This window comes from Solanum verrucosum, unplaced genomic scaffold (assembly GCF_900185275.1).
Source record: "Solanum verrucosum unplaced genomic scaffold, falcon-dt-bn FXZP01000151.1, whole genome shotgun sequence".
In the NCBI taxonomy this organism is placed as follows: domain Eukaryota; kingdom Viridiplantae; phylum Streptophyta; class Magnoliopsida; order Solanales; family Solanaceae; genus Solanum; species Solanum verrucosum.
In genome coordinates, this window is record NW_026020202.1 from 1,547,284 (window position 1) to 1,567,487 (window position 20,204).

At 35.8% G+C, this 20,204-nt stretch overlaps 1 protein-coding gene across 5 annotated transcripts; it reads left to right on the forward strand.

The window, feature by feature from the left end:
* The first annotated feature begins 1,375 nt into the window (after positions 1-1,375).
* Positions 1,376-19,651, forward strand: LOC125830040 (uncharacterized). Of its 5 annotated transcripts, XM_049509255.1 has the most exons (14): positions 1,376-1,683; positions 7,810-8,121; positions 9,730-9,909; positions 11,428-11,563; positions 12,245-12,576; positions 12,809-12,938; positions 13,812-13,940; positions 14,070-14,114; positions 15,323-15,399; positions 15,958-16,054; positions 16,140-16,229; positions 16,340-16,390; positions 17,889-17,954; positions 19,182-19,651. In XM_049509255.1, exons 1-14 carry the CDS (start codon positions 1,379-1,381, stop codon positions 19,332-19,334), a joined length of 2,103 nt encoding a protein of 700 aa, XP_049365212.1. In that variant the 5' UTR covers positions 1,376-1,378; the 3' UTR covers positions 19,335-19,651. The 5 variants fall into 5 exon arrangements, 2 of the variants coding, with proteins under 2 accessions (XP_049365212.1, XP_049365213.1); XM_049509256.1 differs by lacking the exon at positions 14,070-14,114 and having other exon boundaries at positions 19,182-19,340; XR_007443123.1 differs by lacking the exons at positions 17,889-17,954; positions 19,182-19,651 and having other exon boundaries at positions 16,154-16,229.
* Positions 19,652-20,204: the final 553 nt, after the last annotated feature.

A 20,204-nucleotide genomic window follows, 5' to 3' on the forward strand; every position in this document is an offset into this window, starting at 1 on the left:
GGAGCCGAGTCCTTTGCAACCTATTGTGCGCGGATTCGATTCCCCTGATTGCACTTTTTATTTATATTTTCAAAAGAGCAACTAATTAATTTCTTTATCATAGTTAATAAATATCTTATTTTAAAAATAATTCAAAAATAATATTATCTATTAAAGTAATCTTAAATTAGAGACCTACAACTTAAAAATTTAAAGGAAAAAAATAAAAAATTAGTAGTCAATTGAATTTTTAATCATTTGACTTTTGATCTTTTTCTTTTTATTAAAAATTTAAATAAAATTTTAAAAGTAATTATTTAATTTAAGGTTAATAAGCAAATTATATATTTTTTACTATAAAGCTACTAAAAATGAAAAAGCCTCATACATAATTAATTTATAACTCGTTTTATTGTACTCTCTATTTTTCATATCTCATTGTTAGTTTGTGTTTGTGAAATTTTGAAGCATAAAAGTGATTTAATTGTAAACTGAATTTTCTTTCTTTTTTTCCTTTGTCTGTTTACTTCCTATTAGATAAACATGAACATTGAAGCTAAATATTATGTAGTGCTTGATTTAAAGTTTTTGGTATATTTTTAATTACAAAAATTAATCATTAATGTTACGTAGTTTGATTTACAAAATTTAAGTGCACTCATTCATTAAATTATTTTTATTACCTATGATATTTTTGGACACCCTTCGTGAAACTTTTAACTACGCCACTGATGCAAAGGATCATACATCTAAATTACCAATGCAAATTTGGCAATACTTTTTGACTTTTTTTTTTTGGTTTCCCACCCGGTGTCCGATATCCACATTGGAGTCCGACAAAATCCGAATTCGCGCCAAGAAGTCCCACATTGGAGGTAAAACACTCCGTACCCAAGGAGGCTCAAACCCAAAACTTTTTGGTTAAGGATGAAGGAGTAGTTACCACTCCATCACAACCCTTATTGGTAATACTTTTTGACTTTACTCCTTGCTAAACATGTTGTACAAGTGAGTATATTTTGCAAGAAAAAAATAAATTAAAGAGTGTAACTTTATAATAGAACCTAACAAAAATGAAATCGTTATTTATTTTATGGTGATTGCTCTTATTAGATAATCATTCTTTTTTTATACTCTGTCTTTTTGTGTATAACACATATTTTTGTTAGTTTGCTCCTAAAGGCTAAAAGAATGGTATCGAAAACAATTTAATTTTAATAAAATGTTACCATGACACAAATATTTAAAAATTTTGTATCAAAGTTAAATGATAATCACTTAAAATGAAAGAAGGAAATACTTGTTACGTGTTCAAAACAAGATAAGTTGTCACAAAAGAATAAGAAAGAAATAGTGATGGCAAACGTTTCGTTTTTCTGAACTACTACTACTACTACTCATGTCTCTGCAAATGACTACTCCTCTACCTTTTCCGCGGTCATCATCTCAGTTACTTTCTCGGTTTTTCACAGTACCTAATTGCTCATCAGTTCGCTTCAATTCCCTTCCTATTGAAATTGAAACTAAAACTAAACCTAGCAGTAGCAGTAGCAGTAGTGGTTCACCGGAGAATGAAGGAATTTCTGGAATTAAAGTGCCCAGACAAAGATATATTGCCGCTTCTAAATCGCAGCTGTTGGATGCTATCACTACCACTATGTTTACCTCACCTGATGAGGCCCATCAATTTCGCCTTCTATCATTGTACTTTTGTTTTCCTTCAATTCTTTCTCTTTCCATCTTTTACATAAATCATATTCACTCAACACATACTGCATTTCTAATGCTCCTACTTTTTAGGTTATTTTTGTATTCACATTGGTGGCAACATTTTGAAGGTTTTTGGTGCACCAATATTACCTGAGCTCTAAGCTAAACTTAAAATAAAAATAGTGAAAAAGGGGCTTTAGCTGGTTCAAACCCTTGTCTTAGGCGGGCACTAGGCACAATTAATTATATCCTAGTTTCTGTCAGTCTCTCAAGATAGATATACATATATACATATGATTTTTTCCGAAGTCGATGGGTGCACGTGCACCCCCATTTATAGGTATGGATCCGCCTCTACGTAAGTAGTATTGGGAAAATCTTACTTCACTACTTTATTGATGGAGAGTTGGGGAGCTACCTTTCATGGTAATAGCTTTTTGTTCTCTAATGTATTTGACAAAGTGTAGTATTTTGTATGCATGTGAGAGATGACAAAGTGTAGTATTTTGTATGCATGTGAGAGGTGTTATTCTCTGTTGGATGCCTATCCAGAGAGGTAAGAGCTCCTTTTATAGTGGAGAAGAGTTCAAATGCTCATTACTTTTGTAAGTGATAGTTGAGGTAAAATGGAGTCTTATCCCTGAGAAGTAGGGGGTGGCTCTGTTTTTCATGGAGCAGCTGTGGAGCCTTGTTCCAAAGAATGGTAAAATAACTCAAGTAGTTCTTCCTCCTTGAATTGGTCTTAACTTAAATAAGTTGACCCATATGATTTGCGGGAAGTATGGCCTATATGTCTGGTGGAGAATATGATCCACAAAGGTTGTTGCTTATATCACTCTTCAAAAAACCCTAACAGTTTCGTGAGGTATGGTAACTAAAAATTGTTAGCTAATAACAACTTAGAAATAGCCATGCCTAAAGATTACTCTTCCATACTTTTAGGAATAAGTTAAAAGTGCTCTCACGTTTACTGAGGAGAACTTCTCCAAGGTTTCACATTTTTGGAGAGGCTTTTTTAGGCAGTCTTGCCCGTAATTGATTAGGTCGCTAAGCATGGGAGATAATATGATATACTTTGTGGTGGGTTTCAAATCTTATGACATAACAAGGATTGAGTCAAGACGTCAGACTTGGTACGATTGGGTAGAAAGAGGTTGCAAAATGATGACAAGAACTAGTTTCATCCAGAAGACAATAGAGTGGCTGGATTACACTCTTTAAGGAGGCTTCCAAAGTGCTGGGGAATTCCGTTAGCAGGTGGAAGCTTCATGACCATTTCACTGAGTTCTTTTGTTTGAGGAACTTTAACAAATATGGTTGATATATAAGTATCATTAATATGCAAGATCAGAAAAGAGCAGTAATCATCATTCCTAAGAGCAAGAGGGCATTCAATACGGGCAACATCAGAACTCAGAAGCAACATCGACAACAGAAAGTTAAGGCCACCTCGATGATCAACATCGCATTTGGCATATCATTTTTGTTAGATTCTAGTTCTTATTTCTTGCATTCTTGTTCTAGTTGTAAGGATTTTGTTTTGATTTTGATTATTGCATAAGATAACCCTAGGTAAACAACCTAGTGGCCTTTAATTAAATTAGAAAGAAAAAAGTTTATATGATGTCCCTGTTTTCCATTTCTATGAATTTGGATAAAAGAATGGATGCTCTGAGAATGAAGTTCATGTGGCAAGGCAACAGTGACATAAAAAAGATTCACTTGGTTAGTGGGATGTGCTAACATGTAGTAAGGTAGTAAGAAGGCACGAGGGCTGGGAATAAGGAACCTGAAAATCTCGAATCAAAGTCTAATAATGAAATGACTTTGGAGACTTGCATCTAATGAGCAATAACTGTGGAGTGCTTTAATCAGGATGAAGTAAGGTGTTACATTAGGCTTTGGGCCTAACCCACACCCCAAAAGTTATCTCAAAGGGAGGAAGATGCAAATGACATTGTGCTCTAACATTTGAAGGAGAGAGAAATAGAGAAATGAGACTTTTTCATTCTTCAACATCCCACCTCACGCCCAAGTTAGACATCTGAGTCGTGGACAAATTTTAGTTTAGGGGCCTAACATCTCGTGGGATGAGTCTTGCTCTGATACCATGTAAAATTAGGTTTTGGGCCTAACTCACTCTCCAAAAGCTAGTTTGAAGGGAGAAGGATTGTCCACGCCTTATAAACAAATCATCCATCTTATTAACCACCGATATGAAACTTTATTCGTTATAAACATATGGTATGGAAAGTAACTGGGCAATTAAACCTGTTAAAAAACCCTATGGAAAGCTAGCAAGAAATAGGAATTTAATAGCATGAAAATATTCTTGTAAGATCCAATTGGCTTGGCCAAAGGACACAAAAACAACTCTACTTACAGATCTACAACTTAAACCAACAGCAAGATGCAACAGCCGGAGAGGTCTGACCAAATCAAGGATGGAGTTTGGCTTCTGCCAAAACAGGCAATCTTGACTCACGATAATCTCACCTAAAGGGACTACCATTTATGTTCTAGATGTTATTTATGTGAAGAAGAGACAATGACAATCAATCATCTGTTTTTTCATTGTAAAATTACTAGTCGATTATAGAGGATGTTCATTAATATGAAAGGACTGATTTGGGTAATGCCCGGGGAAGTACTTTAAGTACGGGAAAACTGGAACAAATATGATAGTCTTTTCGGTCAGAAAGAAAGATGGAGAATTGTCCCAAGTTGTATTTGGTGGCCAATATGGAGAAAGAGAGAAAACAAAGACGTTTTGAAGACAAGTGTAGTTCTACCCAGAAGATGAAGATTTTTTTTTTTGAAATTAGTAATGTTGTATTCCTCAGCAGCTGGTGACCTCCAAAAATTCGTACATAGAGGGGCTAGGAAGGCTAATTACAAAGATCCTAACATATCTACTAGTTGCTCTACCTCCTCTATACATTCCTGTTTACACCAAAACTACAAATATGCAATGCAATTTTCTTTGACTTTCTGTATGGAGTTTGATTTGTTCTCATAGCATCTTCCATTTCTTTCCTTCCATACTGACTACCTTATGCAAGTTGGAATAATTCTCCACCACTTTTTTTGGCTTTTACTGTCTCCTCTCCTGATCCAGTAACTCAACAGGTCAACAGTATGTTCTGGCATCGTCCAGCTGTTACCAGTGAGCCTAAAAAACAGAGACCATAGTTGACCTGTGACTCTACAGTGTAGAAAAAGATGGCAGTTGGTCTCATTTGTCTCATTGCATAGAAAACACCTTGGTACTAGTTGTACACCTTTCCTCTGCAGTACCTCTTGTGTCAGACAAGCCCTCTTAGCTACCAACCATACAAAACATTTGATCTTGGTTGGTGCTTGGCTTGTCCATATATATTTCCATCTAGCCAATCTGAGGCCTTGTTGAGTTACCATTTCCTTCTTATAGAGCTTGTTAACTGTGAATCTTCCATCCTCAGAGTATACCCACGAGATTGTGTCTGGCCTTGCAGCAAAACCATTAAACTCATTGATTACATGTAACAATTGTGCCACCCTATTCATTGAAATGTCTCCTGAAAGATATATCTCAACCATTTTCCCAACTCTCAGCTAGAGGTGATATCTGGATTGCTACAGAAAGAAAATAAGTTAGGGAAAGATTGCATTAATGCCTCATGTCTTACCCAAACATCTTTCCAGAATAGTATTTTAGCTCCATTTCCTATTCTGAGTTTGATGTTTCCTGCTAGTTTGGTCCAGAAGGATCTTATTGTTTTCCATGTTGAAACTCCATATGGTATAGTGACCTCATTGGTACACCATTGGGAGTCCTGGCCATACTTGTGATGTATAACTTCTCTCCAAAGAGCATGTTCTTCTTCCACATATCTCCACAGCCATTTCATCAAGAGGCACTCATTATGGATTCGAAGATTCCTAACTCCAAGACCACCTGAGAGCTTAGGTAGTTGCACTGTTTCCCAGTTAACTAGATAGTACCCCTTCCTTTCTTTGTTTCCAAACCAAAGAAAGTCTCTTCTAAGTTTGTCCAATTTCTCCAGCACCTTAGCAGGAAAGGGAAATAGAGACATGACATAAGTGGGGAGGGAGTCCAGCACTGCATTTATTAATGTTTGTCGGCCCCCAAGTGACAAGTATTGAGTTTTCCATATGGCTAACTTCTTCTCTGACCTCTGGATTATCCCATCCCATATCAGTAGTTCTTTATGATTGCTTCCCAGAGGCATTCCCAAGTAAGTTGTTGGGAATTGCTCGATCTTGCACCATAGGATGTTAGCCAATCTTTGCATCTGTGCTACTTCCTTGATAGGGAATAAACTGCTTTTCCTCCAGTTAACCCTTAGACTAGAGACAGCTTCCAGGATTACAAGTATCACTCTGATATATCTAATCTGGTCTTCTTTTGCCTCGCAGAAGATTACAGTGTCATCAACATACAACAATTGGCAAATCTCCATACTCACACCTGCCCTGCTACTAACTTCAAATCCCCTTATCCATCTGTTTTGAGTAGCTATCCTCAGCATGCTATTCAGCCCCTCCATGACCAGTATGAATAGGAAAGGGGAGAGAGGATCACCCTGTCTCAAGCCCTTTTCAGATGAAAAAAAACCCACCGGGTGAATGGAGAACCTGACGGTTTTAATACAAAAACCTATCCATTTTAACCATTTATCTCCAAACCCCATCTGTCTTAAGATGTTTAGAAGGAACCCCCAATTTACATGGTCATATGCTTTTTCCAAATCAAGTTTGCACATGATGCCTGCTTTCTCTCCTCTTACTCTTGTGTCCACACATTCACTGGCTATTAATGCAGCATCCATGATTTGCCTGCCCTTAATAAATGCCATCTGGTGCTTGTCCACCAGCTTGTTTATCACCTGTTTGAATAGAAGATGAAGATTTAATGCCCTATCTTGTTTTATTTTTGGTGTAAACAGAATACATGGAAGATTTGGATACCAAAGGTGTCAAGAAAGATGTGCTTCTTCAGGTGTTAGCTACTAGAGGGGTGATTTTGATGGCAGAGAACCTTAGGAAGCGAAAGGTTGTCCACATGAGCTGGTGTTTCCTGTTTAAGGAGACTGGTGAGGATGTGAGTCATATTTTATTCATTGCAAATTAGCCACGAGGTTATGGGATTATATGTTTACATAGTTTGGCGTCACTTGGAAAATGCCAAGATCAAGGGGTTGATGTTCAGTTAGAAGAGTGGAGCTAGGAGAAGAAGACACAAGGCTTGGAAGGTTACTCCTCTAGCTCTAATATTGGTCATTTGGAAAGAGAGAAATAGGAGAGCTTTTGAATGGCTAGAGATTAGGGGTGGCAATTGGGCGAGTTGGGTTAAATTTGGGGGGGTCATAATGGGTTTCGATAACTATCAGGTCAAGACCCAACCCAACCCAAATTGGCTTGGGTCAAAACGGATTGGGTAATGGGTTATATAATGGGTCAAGACCCAATCCAACCCAATTTTTACTAAACTTAATTGTTTTGTTTGTTCTTTTAAACTATTTTAGTACCTAATATTTTTTTTTTTCTTTATTATGACTATATATAACATATCAATTTGAAAAACAAAGTTCTTTAAAAATATTGACAAGATTTTTCATGAGCCAATTTGGGTTACATATCAACCTAATTTTTAATGGTTTGAGCTAATGAATGAGCGGGTCAATAACTAACCCAAAGTAAAAACGGGTTGGGGGGGTTGAATGGGTTGAGTTTGATTTTTCCACCTCTACTGGAGATGAGCTTTACTCAATTGAGGAGTGATCTCTGATCCTTATTTTCTTTTGGTGCATCCATCTAGTTCCTGTTTGTATAGAGGATTGGGTCTCTTTTGGAGAGAACCATATTTTGTAGGTCTCTCCTTTTTGGTATATCTCTTGTATACGGCCAAGTTGACCTTGTTATTATCAATGAAAACCTTACTTGATTAAAAAAAAGTATGTTTCATGAAAGTCAGAATCCTAGTGACTCTCTTCGACAGTTGTGTAAATTGTTTCCCTTTTTTTTCTCCTTTAAAAGTTAGAACATTAATTATTAAATACTTTTTGGTGTTTCAGTTTCTGACTTTTGCTAATAGAATTTCTGTAATTGTAATTGCAGATGCCTGGACCTGATTCTCCATGCTGAACACAAAGTTATCTTAGAGGAAATGCGAGTTGAATATGATCGCTCTCATACCAATGATAGTAGTAATAATACTGCAGTTTCATCTGGCCAAGAAAGAAATTTTACGCCAAATGGAAGGGGTTCTGACATTGTCACTAGTGATGTTGAGAAGGTTGAAAACATGGATAAATATGGCAGGGACATGGAACTGAAGAATCTATGGACTTCAGGTTCTAATCAATTCTCAGGATCTCCGTATGTTTCTTTTCTCAAATTTGTCAACAAAGACTCTCTTGAGGAGTCTAGGTATGTTGCTATCTTCTATAGTAGTGTTTAATTTCATAAAGTTCAATAATTACTGGGAGAATATTGGATAAAAATATTATTGAATTGTGTATTTACATTATTACACTGAGCTTTGTTTATAGATACTACAATCCTTCTCCAAGTAGGATACTATATACAAATGATATTTCTATCTTATTCTAACACTCCCCTTAAAGCTGGTGCATACAAGTCATATGCACAAAACTTGCTACAGATGTAATTAATATGAGGATTAACAAGGGACTTGGTGAAAATATCTGCAAGCTGATCACTCAACTTCACAAATTTTGTAACAATATCTCCGGAGAGTATTTTTTCTTTGACAAAGTGACAGTCAATCTCAATAGCTTAGTACTCTCATGAAATATCAGATTTGATGTGATATGGAGGGTCACTTGGTTATCACATGCAAGTTCCATTTGACTGATTTCTCCAAATTGTAGCTCTGTAAGCAACTGCTTAATCTAAACTAGCTCATAAGTTGCTACAACCATTGCTCGATATTCTGTACTAATCGAGTAACCACACTTTGTTTCTTACTCTTCTAGGACACCAAATTACCTCCTACTAGAACACAATATCTGGATGTAGAACATTAATCACAAGGTGATCCTACACAATCAATGTCTATATATCCAAAGATCTACAAATGACCTCGATCCTCGAAGAGTTGTCCTTTACCTGGAGCTACTTTACATATCATAGAATGCAAACAACTACATCCCAATTACTATCACAGGGAGAATCCATAAATTGACTTACAACACTTACAAAAAAGAAATGTCAAGTCTGGTCACTGTGAGATAATTCAACTTACCAACCAAATGCCTATATCTTCCCGAATCACTGAGTGGCTCCTCCTGTCCCGGCATGAGTTCAACATTCGGATCCATAGTAGTGTCTATGGATCTACATGCACCATTCCAGTCTCCTCAAGAATGTCTAAGCATACTTGTGTTGGGGAATAACATTACCTGATCTGGACTGAGCAACCTCAATACCTAGTTTTACTTCAGTCTGTCGAGGTCTTTAGTTTGAAAATGCCAAAAGAAATGTTGCTTTAAATTAATGATACTACCTTGATGATTGCCGGTAATAACGATATCGCCAATATAAACCACCAAATAAATACACAAATTTGGAGCACAGTGTTGATAAAAATAAGGTGCATCTTGTTGTTTGCCGAATTACTTTCCTAATTTTGTTTGTCTAAAAGCTTACTCTTATAATGGAAATACAGAACAAATGAAAGAAGCTGAAAAAACATGAGGAAATTTGATATGGTTTTAGACTTTAGACTGCTTCTAATTTGGGCAACATGACAAGAGACAAGGACAGATCACTGACGATTTTTTTTTAAAATGCCTTAGAGAAATGAGAACTATCTGAACTTAAAAACAGTGCTTTGTTGAGCTGAAGCAAGAGATCTATGATGACAGCAAAAATGATCACACGTATACATCAAATATCTATTAGAACTCTTGCAGTGTTTAATATTATATGCTTTTGCTTTGTACATGGGCGTTCTCATGATAACAATTTGATTTTCTTAACTATATGTGACTTGCCATCTGAAATTTCCTGTAGAACTGCCGTATCCAGTCGCTTTCAACATGCTTTCCTGCAGCTTCTTTCCAACGCTGGATTTGAAGAATTGTCTGCTAGAGATCTGAGGCTGACATCTGCTCTAAATACTGATTATCTTCTTACTTTGCCAATATCTGTTGACTGGAAGAGTGCATCTCAGTCCAGTGCCATATTATTCAGGTTCGTGTAGATAATTTTGCTGAAATAGAAGAGGAAAGAGGAAACTCTTGTTTAAATTAGTTGTTACAGCATACAAAAGGGCTCCTTATATAGGAGCATTTGGCTGTACAAAGTATGAAAATTATTCTTAATTCTTTATCCAATTAATACCTTGACTTTCAAATAATCTACAATAATATTTTACATAATAGTCTTAATGATTTTCTAGACTTTCTCCTCATGCACACCCCCTCAAGGTGGTGAGCAATTTGGGTTTCACGCTCCAAAATGAAATGAGATGTTAACAGTACCCGACACCTTCCAACTTGCACCAAGCAAACTGATTTAGTGTAGAAACTGCCCACCTCGCCCATGTATCTCAACAAAAACAATAACATACCCAGTGTAGTCCCACAAAGTGGGGTCTGGGGAGGGTAGAGTGTACGTAGACTTGACCTCTACCTTGCCCATGTATCTCAGTTCATTAATTTATTTTACGAAAACAAATAGATTTTGAAAGTCTGGTACAAATGTAAATCTATAACAAGCGGCTCTTTATGGCCAAACATTCCCTTTAAACATATCGAAAAAAATATAATTTATTTGCGATGTCAATGAATACCTCACCCCCAAAACATAACTCGACACTAATTATGGAGTCTCTATGACACTTTAAAAATAATGAAAATAAAGTTACGGGCTTAACCCGACTATACAAAAGAATGGAATACTCAATGTGCTCCCAAGATCCAGAATGTGCTCAACAATAGTGGATGTAAATAGGATCCTACTCGTACGTGGACCGCCCTGCTACTGACCAATGCCTGAAACTGACAGAAAAGTCAACATTCAGAGAGGGAACTCAAAAGCAAACTCTGATGACTCTAAAAAATAAAATAAAAACTCTGATCACTCAACTCTAGTATCTTGAAGAAAAAGAGCAGAACTAGATTTTTCGATGTTCAGATGGGTTCAACATCCAAATTCTATTACCACGGGAAAAAAGAGAGATCTTTCAGAAACAGTGCTTGAAGAATCAGCAGCAGAAGAAGAGGTATGTGCTGTTGGAAACTCACCTGAAAGAAGTGGTCAGTAAAACATAGAAAATAAAGAGAAGTTTGGCCGGACCAGTTGCATAAGGCCGCTTGTCAGCTGGAGAAGATACCTGTTGTTAAAGTCTACATCAGATGTACAGGGGCAACTAATGAATCTATAGAGCTCGTGATCCGCTATTACCTTATGGTTCTGGGTTAAATGCTCAAACTCTTTCACATGTAATCAGAGCCAACTTTTAGCAAGTCCATTCTTAGACTAGTAAGTCTGTATTCAGAGTTCACGAATGAATCCCGAAGTTGGATTACACTTGTGGGAGGGTTTTGAGATATTAAAGTTCCAAATGGAATATATGAGGATATCTAAACGGGTTTACACTTGTGGGAGGATATCTGTTGAAATTCCTATCTCATTACACTTTCCCTTACACCTCTTTTTTTGACTTGTTCTCTTTTATGTATTAAATTCATGAATATTTGCATGCAGGCGTGGTTATGCAACTGAGAGGCAGAAGGGTTTGCTAATTGTTGAAAAACTAGAGTACTTGCAGTCAAAGTTTTTACAAGGAGTTTTCTCTCTGATAGTCAAACCTCTGAAGAAAGTTAGTATTTGGTTGACTGAGGTATGTTGGTATCGGTAAATCAAAATTTTCCTTTCTATAGAGATAAACTGAAAAGTTGCTTTCTAAGGCTCCTCAATATTAATTGGGAGGGGAAATTTTGTTGGCTTGGTAGTTTTTGTCGTGATTACATACGAACCTGATTTCTTGGATTTGATGGCCAATCACAGTTATAGACTTCCATGTATCTCCAAAAGAATTGGAAACATAAACCAAGTTAGGGCATTTTCTTTTAAATGAGCTTCTTCAAATCTGCAAAAAGAAGCCAAACCAAGAAGTCATTAAAAAGATATATCTGTGGTCAAATGATCATCATTTCAAATATTTCACTAAGACACTCGCTTAGATAAACAGGATTATTTTAATTGAAACAGACATGGCAAGATTACTAAAAATCTGAAAGTCATGTGCTAGGGAAGCAGAAACAGTGGCAGAATTAGGCAGTACATGTAAAGGCTGCTGCAACTAATTCTCAAGCTCAATCATTCTGGTTTTTGTTTATTCACGATTACATATATACTTGAAACCATATTGATTTGATTTATGATGAATTGATGATGATCCGACTTGATCATATAGTTCTTTTTGCTAATGCATTTAGTGCTTTGATGTAGATGCAAAAATTTCCATTGATTTTGAAGGTCGTTAGAATTGTTCTAAAATTTCTATCTATTCTTGAGTCAGGTTTTGGAAAGATCTATCACAAAAGACGATGCTCAAATTTGGGCCAAAAAAACCAAGCTTTGGTTGAAATATTTTTCGATTTTTCAGCAAACATCTAGTGACAACCAGCACATATCAAATAAGCCATTTGAAGTTGACACATTATCAGAAAATGACTTCCCCCTTTCGAAAGCTGCACAGAATGCAGTAACTCGTTATGAAGAAAATCTTTCAGCAGCTGGGCCTCGTGGCAGGCTTCTAAAAAAGCTGCTGGTGTTGATTGGAGTTCTACCTTCAACACATAAACAGCAAGTTGATGAAATAGATGTTACTGAAACCGAGTCTCATTTAAGGTTTGTCCACTTGAGTATGAAATTTTATCTTGCTGTGTGACTGAGTGTATGTGTTCTAGTAAGACTTGCATACACTCTTATGTGTAAGAAAAAACTCATATTTTAGGAAGTTTTTTTTTTTTTTGTTGTTCTTGCTACTGCTGCTGTTGTTATTTTCTTTGGTTAAAGAATGAGATTTAAATTTCATTGATTTTTGAAATGACTATGTCATCAAAGATAATCTTCTGTCTAGGCCAATATTTTTGTCGAGGATATCACTTAGCGATATATGGGAACCTGCATCACGCAAACTATGTGGAAATGATTTTTGGAGAATGTTGAGAACTTCTATTTCCATTCTTCTCTCAAAATCAACACTCCAGGTAACTTCAATTACATTGAAGTTCGGTTCTCATAGCATATGACATTAATGCCTTACTATCCTATCTTTGTCCTCATAATTGCTTGAAGCACAATGAATATCATGGGTTTGCACGGTCTTCAATTCAAACTACTTAAAAGATGTTATTCCCTCCATCCCAATTTATATGAGTTAGTTTGACTTGACACGGAGTTTCAGAAAATAGGAAAGATGTTTGGAACTTGTGGTCTAAAATAAGTCATTGATATTTGTGTGGCTATAAATCATTTCATTAAGGATAAGTATTTTAAAGTTAAATTGTTACTAAATATAAAAATGTGTCATTCATTTGGGACTGACTAAAAAAGAAGGTAAGTCATATAAAATGGGACGAGGGGGTACAATTTATTCTGTTTCCACAAGTCTTCCTTTTTTCTTTTCTTTTGAGAGCACCTTACCTTTTTATCTTATATATTGTTTATAAGCGCAGTTCTTTTATACCACTTATCCAACTGCAATTCATTCTTTTTCTCTCCATTTCCCCTTCTTAAAACTGTACATTTTTTTGCCTTGAGTTACTCCCAAATCCTTTCATTATGAACATTACATTTCTTTTGTCATGGTTAGAATATTACATCTGACTGTAGTGCTTGAAATAATTCATTGCAACTGTTGCATGTCCTATGTTACTCTGTGTTATGAATAGCCTGATCTCTAGCAATAGCAATGGAATACTGCACCCTTAAGAGTGCTGATGCCTTTAAAACTGATCTTAGTTGAGACTTTGAGTAAACTGTCAAAGAAAACATTTAAATACTTATGTGTTCATCTTTTGCTAGATAACCTTATTCGCAGGCTCTGCATCCTCATATAATGTGATAGTTGCTTCTGATAGGAGCCAGCTTACCTAGAGTTGATTTTGCTATACATCAAGGGAACTTGTGAAGGAGGTGACGCTGATATAGCCGAGTTTCCCTCCTTACAGCTGAAGATATACGAGAGAATCCCCATTCCAGATCTACCCGTAAATCCTTGAACACAGAATATACTTGATCAACTATTAAATCACTTGAAGTTTATGATTGTATTTGTTCTTCGTCCACATTTTGATTTAGTATCTACTTCAACTTATCATGCTTGTTACTCTCTGTAGGTTGTTTTTCCACACAAGAAGTTGTCTTTCCGCATACTAGACTCGGTATGAGCTGAAATTGAACTTTAACATCGTTTCAGTATGGAAAAAATGAATTTTCTACAGTTTGATCATGGATAATTTGACAATGGTGTTCTGCATTAATGACCTGAGATGAAACCTTAAACTATTACATTTTGATATCAAGAAAAAGTGGGTGAAAGGAAAGTGCACAAGTTCTCATAAGTTGTACCATAGGGCCCTCTAGGAATTAGCTGTTTGTGTGGTGCGGTACAGATATAGATATTAAATTTGGAATTGGCGACAATAATAATTTGTAGCCTGAAAATACGTAAAAGTTAGTATCAATCTTCTTGGATAACCATTGTATGGTAGGCATCAAATTTTCTGTAAATTTTAGTTGGTTTCTAAATATTGATCTGACATGATTTCTGTTTCCATCTTGTGACATTTTTCTGGGCAAAAATTTAAAGAAAGAAGAATAAATAGATATAATCCAACACATATTTGAATTGGATAAATAAATGAAAGACATAAGCACATTGGAAAAACAATAGTTCCTAATGTAATCAGTAAATCAGATATAAGAAAGGCATATCATACAAAACTTAAGGTGGAGTTCTTAGTAGAAAATTCTCGGCATAAGTTGTATCAGAGTAGCCACTATACCTGCTTACTGAAGTCTTTTTCTTTCTCATGACCGAGGCCATGGAACTTTCTAATTGTTTGATGGTTTAATTTATCCCATGTGTGCATTGCATTATACACACATTTAGGAATGCAAGTCAGTTTTTTTTCATGGGTCAAGCATGTGAAAATATTCTTTGATAGAGGATGGTGGTGAGATTTAAAGCCAGAACTTCTGTATACTCTAATGCCTTTGTTAAATTGTGTGTCCATCTCATCTAAAAACTTGAAAATGTCATTACTTTTATTTGCTTAATTATGTCTTCAATTTTGGGAATTCTAGAGGTCAAATGGTAGAAGGAAACCTTAAAAGTCTATATCATTTAGATCACAAACTACTTGTGGAACGAATGCAATTGTCATAGCCCTTTCCACCTCGACCTTATTTGTGTTTGAAGAAGATATAACTATTTTCCTTTAGTCACTGGACTGAGAATGCTCACTCTTAATACTATTGTTACAATTATTTCATGGAGGTTTATAGTGTTTTGAATGCAGGGTGCTGTTTTTTTTTGTTTTATATTTCGCTGCTTATCCTGAAGAAGTACTTTCACTTTTGTTTGTAGGTACGCCTGGACATTGCCTCGGTTCTTGGACTTCTGGCATACTTCATAAACTACAAGTTCGAAAACATGTTTTCACTGTATGATTGGTCAACTTTTTCGTGATCTCTACACAATTTTCAATCCATGGTGTAGTTGTCAAATAATGCACAATGTCTTGTTAGGACATCATCTTTTCTTTAATATCCTGAACCGACTCAAAATTCTTTTATAAAGAGAGACAATCAATACTTTTAAGGCACTGCTGTCATCCAACTCCTCTTTTCCTCATCTTGGTTCTTAAAATAAGTGTGCTTGGCAAATTTATTGTTCCGAGTTTTACTTTTTTTCGTACATTAGTAAAATCATATCTAACATGCTTATTTGAAGCTTATCTTATTTTTTCAGTATTGTATTCTATTGGTACCTCAGTTTGGTTTTGGTTTAGTGTTAGAATTATAGGTCACTGTGCACATGATTTTGACATTTAAGATTCTCAAACTTGTGGGTCAAATCAAAGTTGCATCATCCTCTACTTGTTAGTCATGGCTTCTTTGGTATAATTGTTTTTCTTTGATGTTAAAATCATTGTAAACACAACTAGTCTGATTACTATGTGTGCTTCAATTGCGTAAAGTAACTTGATGATCTGATTACAGATCCGCAATACTTTTAGATGTGGTTGCAGTCAGTGCTCTTGTGATATATGTGAGCCGTGTGGTCTTGGGTTACAAGCAAACATGGGATAGATATCAAGTGAGTCCATCACTTCCATTCTCCATTTCTTTTTATGAAGTTCTAAATTTTTTATGCCTACTCATTTTTTTAAAGCTATATTTAGCTTCTGGTCAACAGGACACTTAATGAGAAAACAATAGCAAGTGGCTTTGGTTCTGTTTACTTTCTCCTGGATGCTTCTGAACAACAGCAGGTAACAGAAGCCTCTAACACTTGTATCCGTTTTGTCTACACAAGTGAATGTAATTGCTTTCTTGAGGAAATATATAGGCACCTGATTCTTGCATTCTTCCCTTCTTGCAGTACAAAGAAGCCATTTTGGCATATGCAGTCTTGCTGAAAGAAAACATCCAGGTTTTCCATGATCTTATCATTACTCCTAGAGCACTATGTTCTCCTTGTTAATTGTTCTACTAGTTTCTTTTCAATGATCTTTGATTTGTCTGTATAAATAAAATCTTTTTATAATTTCTTATTATGCATTCTAAGGTTTTCATTTCTTTATAGCTACCGGGAGACAGTGCACTTAATAGAAAGTAACAAGCACAAAATTTCTGATAATTTTATTTTTCTCTGTGCTTCATTTTTTCTACTTGCTCATTTCTTTCCAGATTATTTCACTTCTTAGGATTGATCAATTATATAAACCAACCCACACCACCGCGATAGCCTACGCTTCAAAAAGTAGCAGCTGATTCGGTCTTCCTTTTTTAATTTTTTTCATATTTTTCCTCCATTATATTTAAAGCTGTAGTTTATAGCTTTATCAGTCAAAGCCTCACTACCTAGGGGCATCACCTCTTTTGATATCATCCACTCTTTGCTGTTTGCATTGGAAATAGATTTCTAAGAGTATCACTGTTAAATTGCAATAGCAACAGAAAACAAATAGACCCACTTCCACCTGCACCTTCCATTTTGTATTTCCCACTGTTCTCTTCAGTGCGGTGAAAACATAATCCGTTTGTTGTTTTCCTTTTCAATTAATCCAAGTGTGTGATCCTTGGCAAATCTCGATGGAGGTGCCTAGGTAAGGAAATTTTGGGAATTGGGGCGCTAGTGAGTTAAGAGAGTTAAGCAGGGACTAATCTCATACTCATGAAACCTTAAAGTCTAATGAAGTCTTCTTCCTACTCTTAGTTGGAGCTTGAATTGGATCTAGAATCCCTGAGGGGGTTGCCTGTCCTAAAGGAATGAAAGAAATTAAGAAGAGCTTCCTAATATGGTGGTTTCAAGTGCTGTGATCGCTTCTTGGATAATGCACAATTGCACATATATTAGTGTTCTCTGTTTTATCGCGATTTTGTTTTTCATTCTTGTGATGTCAATATTTTAAAGCCTAATTGAATTTCTGGATTCCATCACTTCCTTTAAATGGCATAGCCGCTAAGGATTTTTACAGAACACCATTATGTGAAAAATGGAAGCATTGCACTTCAGGTGCACTTTGGTTCGATTGATCTTCTTCTCTTCTAGTTACATGATCATTTAGGTGTACATGAATTACACTATGATAGGAGAACATGATGATAGGATGAAGTGTCATGTTATGAATTCGGTTGTCACTTTTAAAAAAATAACGCTTTTTCCCTCTGAAGGTTATGAAGAAAGTTAGCAGACAAAAGTTTTGTTTACACTTGAAGAATATGATAAAGCAGTTAGTAGGTATATTGATGCTTCCCACTTATCACAAGTAATCCAAATGCTTGTAGCTCCTTAGCTTTACATGTGAAAGGCCTTGAAGGTGTAGGCACGGGCTTGTAGTCATCACTTAAGCAAAGATTTCCAGTTGGTTACAAACTTCTGTTGAATTTAACCATCTGAGATCTTGTTAAAAATAATTTGAATGCAGGAAAGTTGTGCTAGAAATATCGGAGCCAGATGTGAGAAGTTTATTTATGATCTATTGGAAGAAAAGGTAACTTGGTGATTTATTTATTTTGTAGTTGTATTTTTGGCGGCATTGCCTTGGAGACCCTTATACTTGTTCCGGTTTGTCATCCCGACCCCTCAACTACACAGTTTTATTTGAACACGTACGTGTTCAGAACTCAGAAGTAGTATTTTAAATCCCTTGGACCATTGACCAAGCTTGTGTGGCATTTGGTTTGCTGAGTTGTATGAAGTGTGCAGTTACACATGCTTAAAAGCCCGTGAAAGTAATATTTTGGCGGAAAAAGTATTAAAATCAGAAACAAATAATAATAAAAGAAAAAGAAAAAGAAAAAGAAGAAATTCCGCAAATCCTCCCATCTTCTTCTTCTTTTTCTCCCCACCACCACTAAACAAGCCTTCCACTTCATTTTTCCTATTCATCCTCTCCTGATTCACAAAGAATTAAAAAGATCACAAATAAAGACAATAGGACAAATCAAAGTGACCGTCACACTGTCAACGTGTATAGATATTGAATGGTGGTTGTGTATTAGCCTCGGTGATGAAAACCCATCCGTTGTGTTCCTCCAACTCTGTGTCGGCCTCCATTACCTTCTATTTTACTCCCTCAGATTACATCCCGAACTCTTCTTTCTTTCCTCAAAAACACTATTTTTTCTTATGTTTGTGGGTGTTGACATTCAAGGCGATGTCAAAAAATGGGTCCAAAATTACGAGTTTGTTCATGGCGAATTCAGTTGATTTGAACCAGTTGGCATTGATTGTTCCTGAGAGTGAAGATTATGGAAGAACGGGGTTGAAGAGAATGGCATATGAATATCTTGAGGAAATGAAGAAGTTATTGGATGTTAACTTGAGTGAATTAGATGCTGAGAATTTGTTGTGTGAACAACTGGAGTATGCTTGTATTGTGTGGATGTCTTTTAACTTGGAATGAGCTTGTTCCTAAGATATTGAACAGATGGGGGAAGAACTAAATGCAGGGGATTTCCTAGAATAAGTTTTAATTTTATTCTTAAAATTTCTTTTCATTCTTTGATATTTTTTTAATTTGGCAAGTGACGTGGATCCGATGTGTCGTTCATGTCAGCGCAAGTGAGGGGCATTCATTCTCGGACAGATTTTGAACAAGTAGAAGTGTTTGAATGAAACTTTGTGTAGTAAAGGGGGATCAGGATGACAAACTGGAACAAGTACAAGGTCTCCCGTATATATTTTTCCATCTTGACACTGATGCATTTATGTGCAGGTTGAAATGCCTGTAGACAAAGCCATAAGTACTTTGGTGAGGCTGGGTATTGTAACGCAGGATTGTTTAAATGGGTACACTGAACTGCAGGCAGTCCCTTGCTTCAAGGCACATGAGATTCTTAAACAACACTGGAATAGCTTGCTTTGCTAAGTTCAACGCATACAAAGTTGTACAATTTTAGCTTCTAGTTCTCAAAGAGTTCAATGAGAGAAGGTTACAGAAAGTTGCTAATCTGTAAAATTAAGTGTATATTTGGCAGTTTGAATGCAGTAAGAGATGGTGTACCTAAACTACAATTAGGAAGAATGAATTGGACCCAAAGAGGCTAATGTCTTTAGAAAATTGATTTTGGCCTGATAATTATGGTTGGATCTGTCATTTACTCAGTTGGCAAGCAATAAGCCAATACTCAATGTGTAAAATTTAATGTGTTGGTATTCTTGTAAATTCTTATTTCATGGTCCTTATTTTGAAGAGTGATAGACATACTGCTGAATTTGAGGTCATATAAACAAAGTTTTTCAAAATTAAGATTTGTAAAATGTTGCGTAAGGCGAAATAACGTATCAAGAAAGAAACTAAATTGGTCGATAGAAAAAAGATTGTACTAGATTCAAATTTGTGTTTTATGATATTTACCTGTTGTTGCTACTTACTATTGGGTTAATGTGATGGATTTCGGGTTATATATGTACCATCGAAACTTAAAATAATTTGGAGCGTAACAGGCATATGGCTTCCTTCTTAGGTGTGTTTGGCATGAAGGAAAATGTTTTCCAAAAAATTCTCATGTTTGGTTGGTTTGAATATTTTGGATAATGTTTTCCAAATCAATTTATTTTTTTCAAATTTAAGGAAAATGACTTGCCTTATAAAGTAAGGAAAATATTTTCCAAAATCTTTTGAACCTCACACCTCAGTTTTCTATACCAACTTAAGTTTCGGGTATTGATTTCCAATGTTAATTCTAAATTCGACTTTTGATTCACGATTCAAGACCCAACTCTTGAGTTCCAAATT

What these genes read in the sequence shown, in the direction of transcription:
- LOC125830040 (XM_049509255.1), top strand. Translation starts at nt 1,379, where the DNA reads ATGTCTCTGCAAATGACTACTCCTCTACCTTTTCCGCGGTCATCATCT. An exon ending in TTCGAAAACATGTTTTCACT is followed by an intron (nt 15,400 to 15,957) that starts GTATGATTGGTC and finishes ATCTGATTACAG; the next exon opens with ATCCGCAATACTTTTAGATG. An exon ending in ATGATCTATTGGAAGAAAAG is followed by an intron (nt 17,955 to 19,181) that starts GTAACTTGGTGA and finishes ATTTATGTGCAG; the next exon opens with GTTGAAATGCCTGTAGACAA.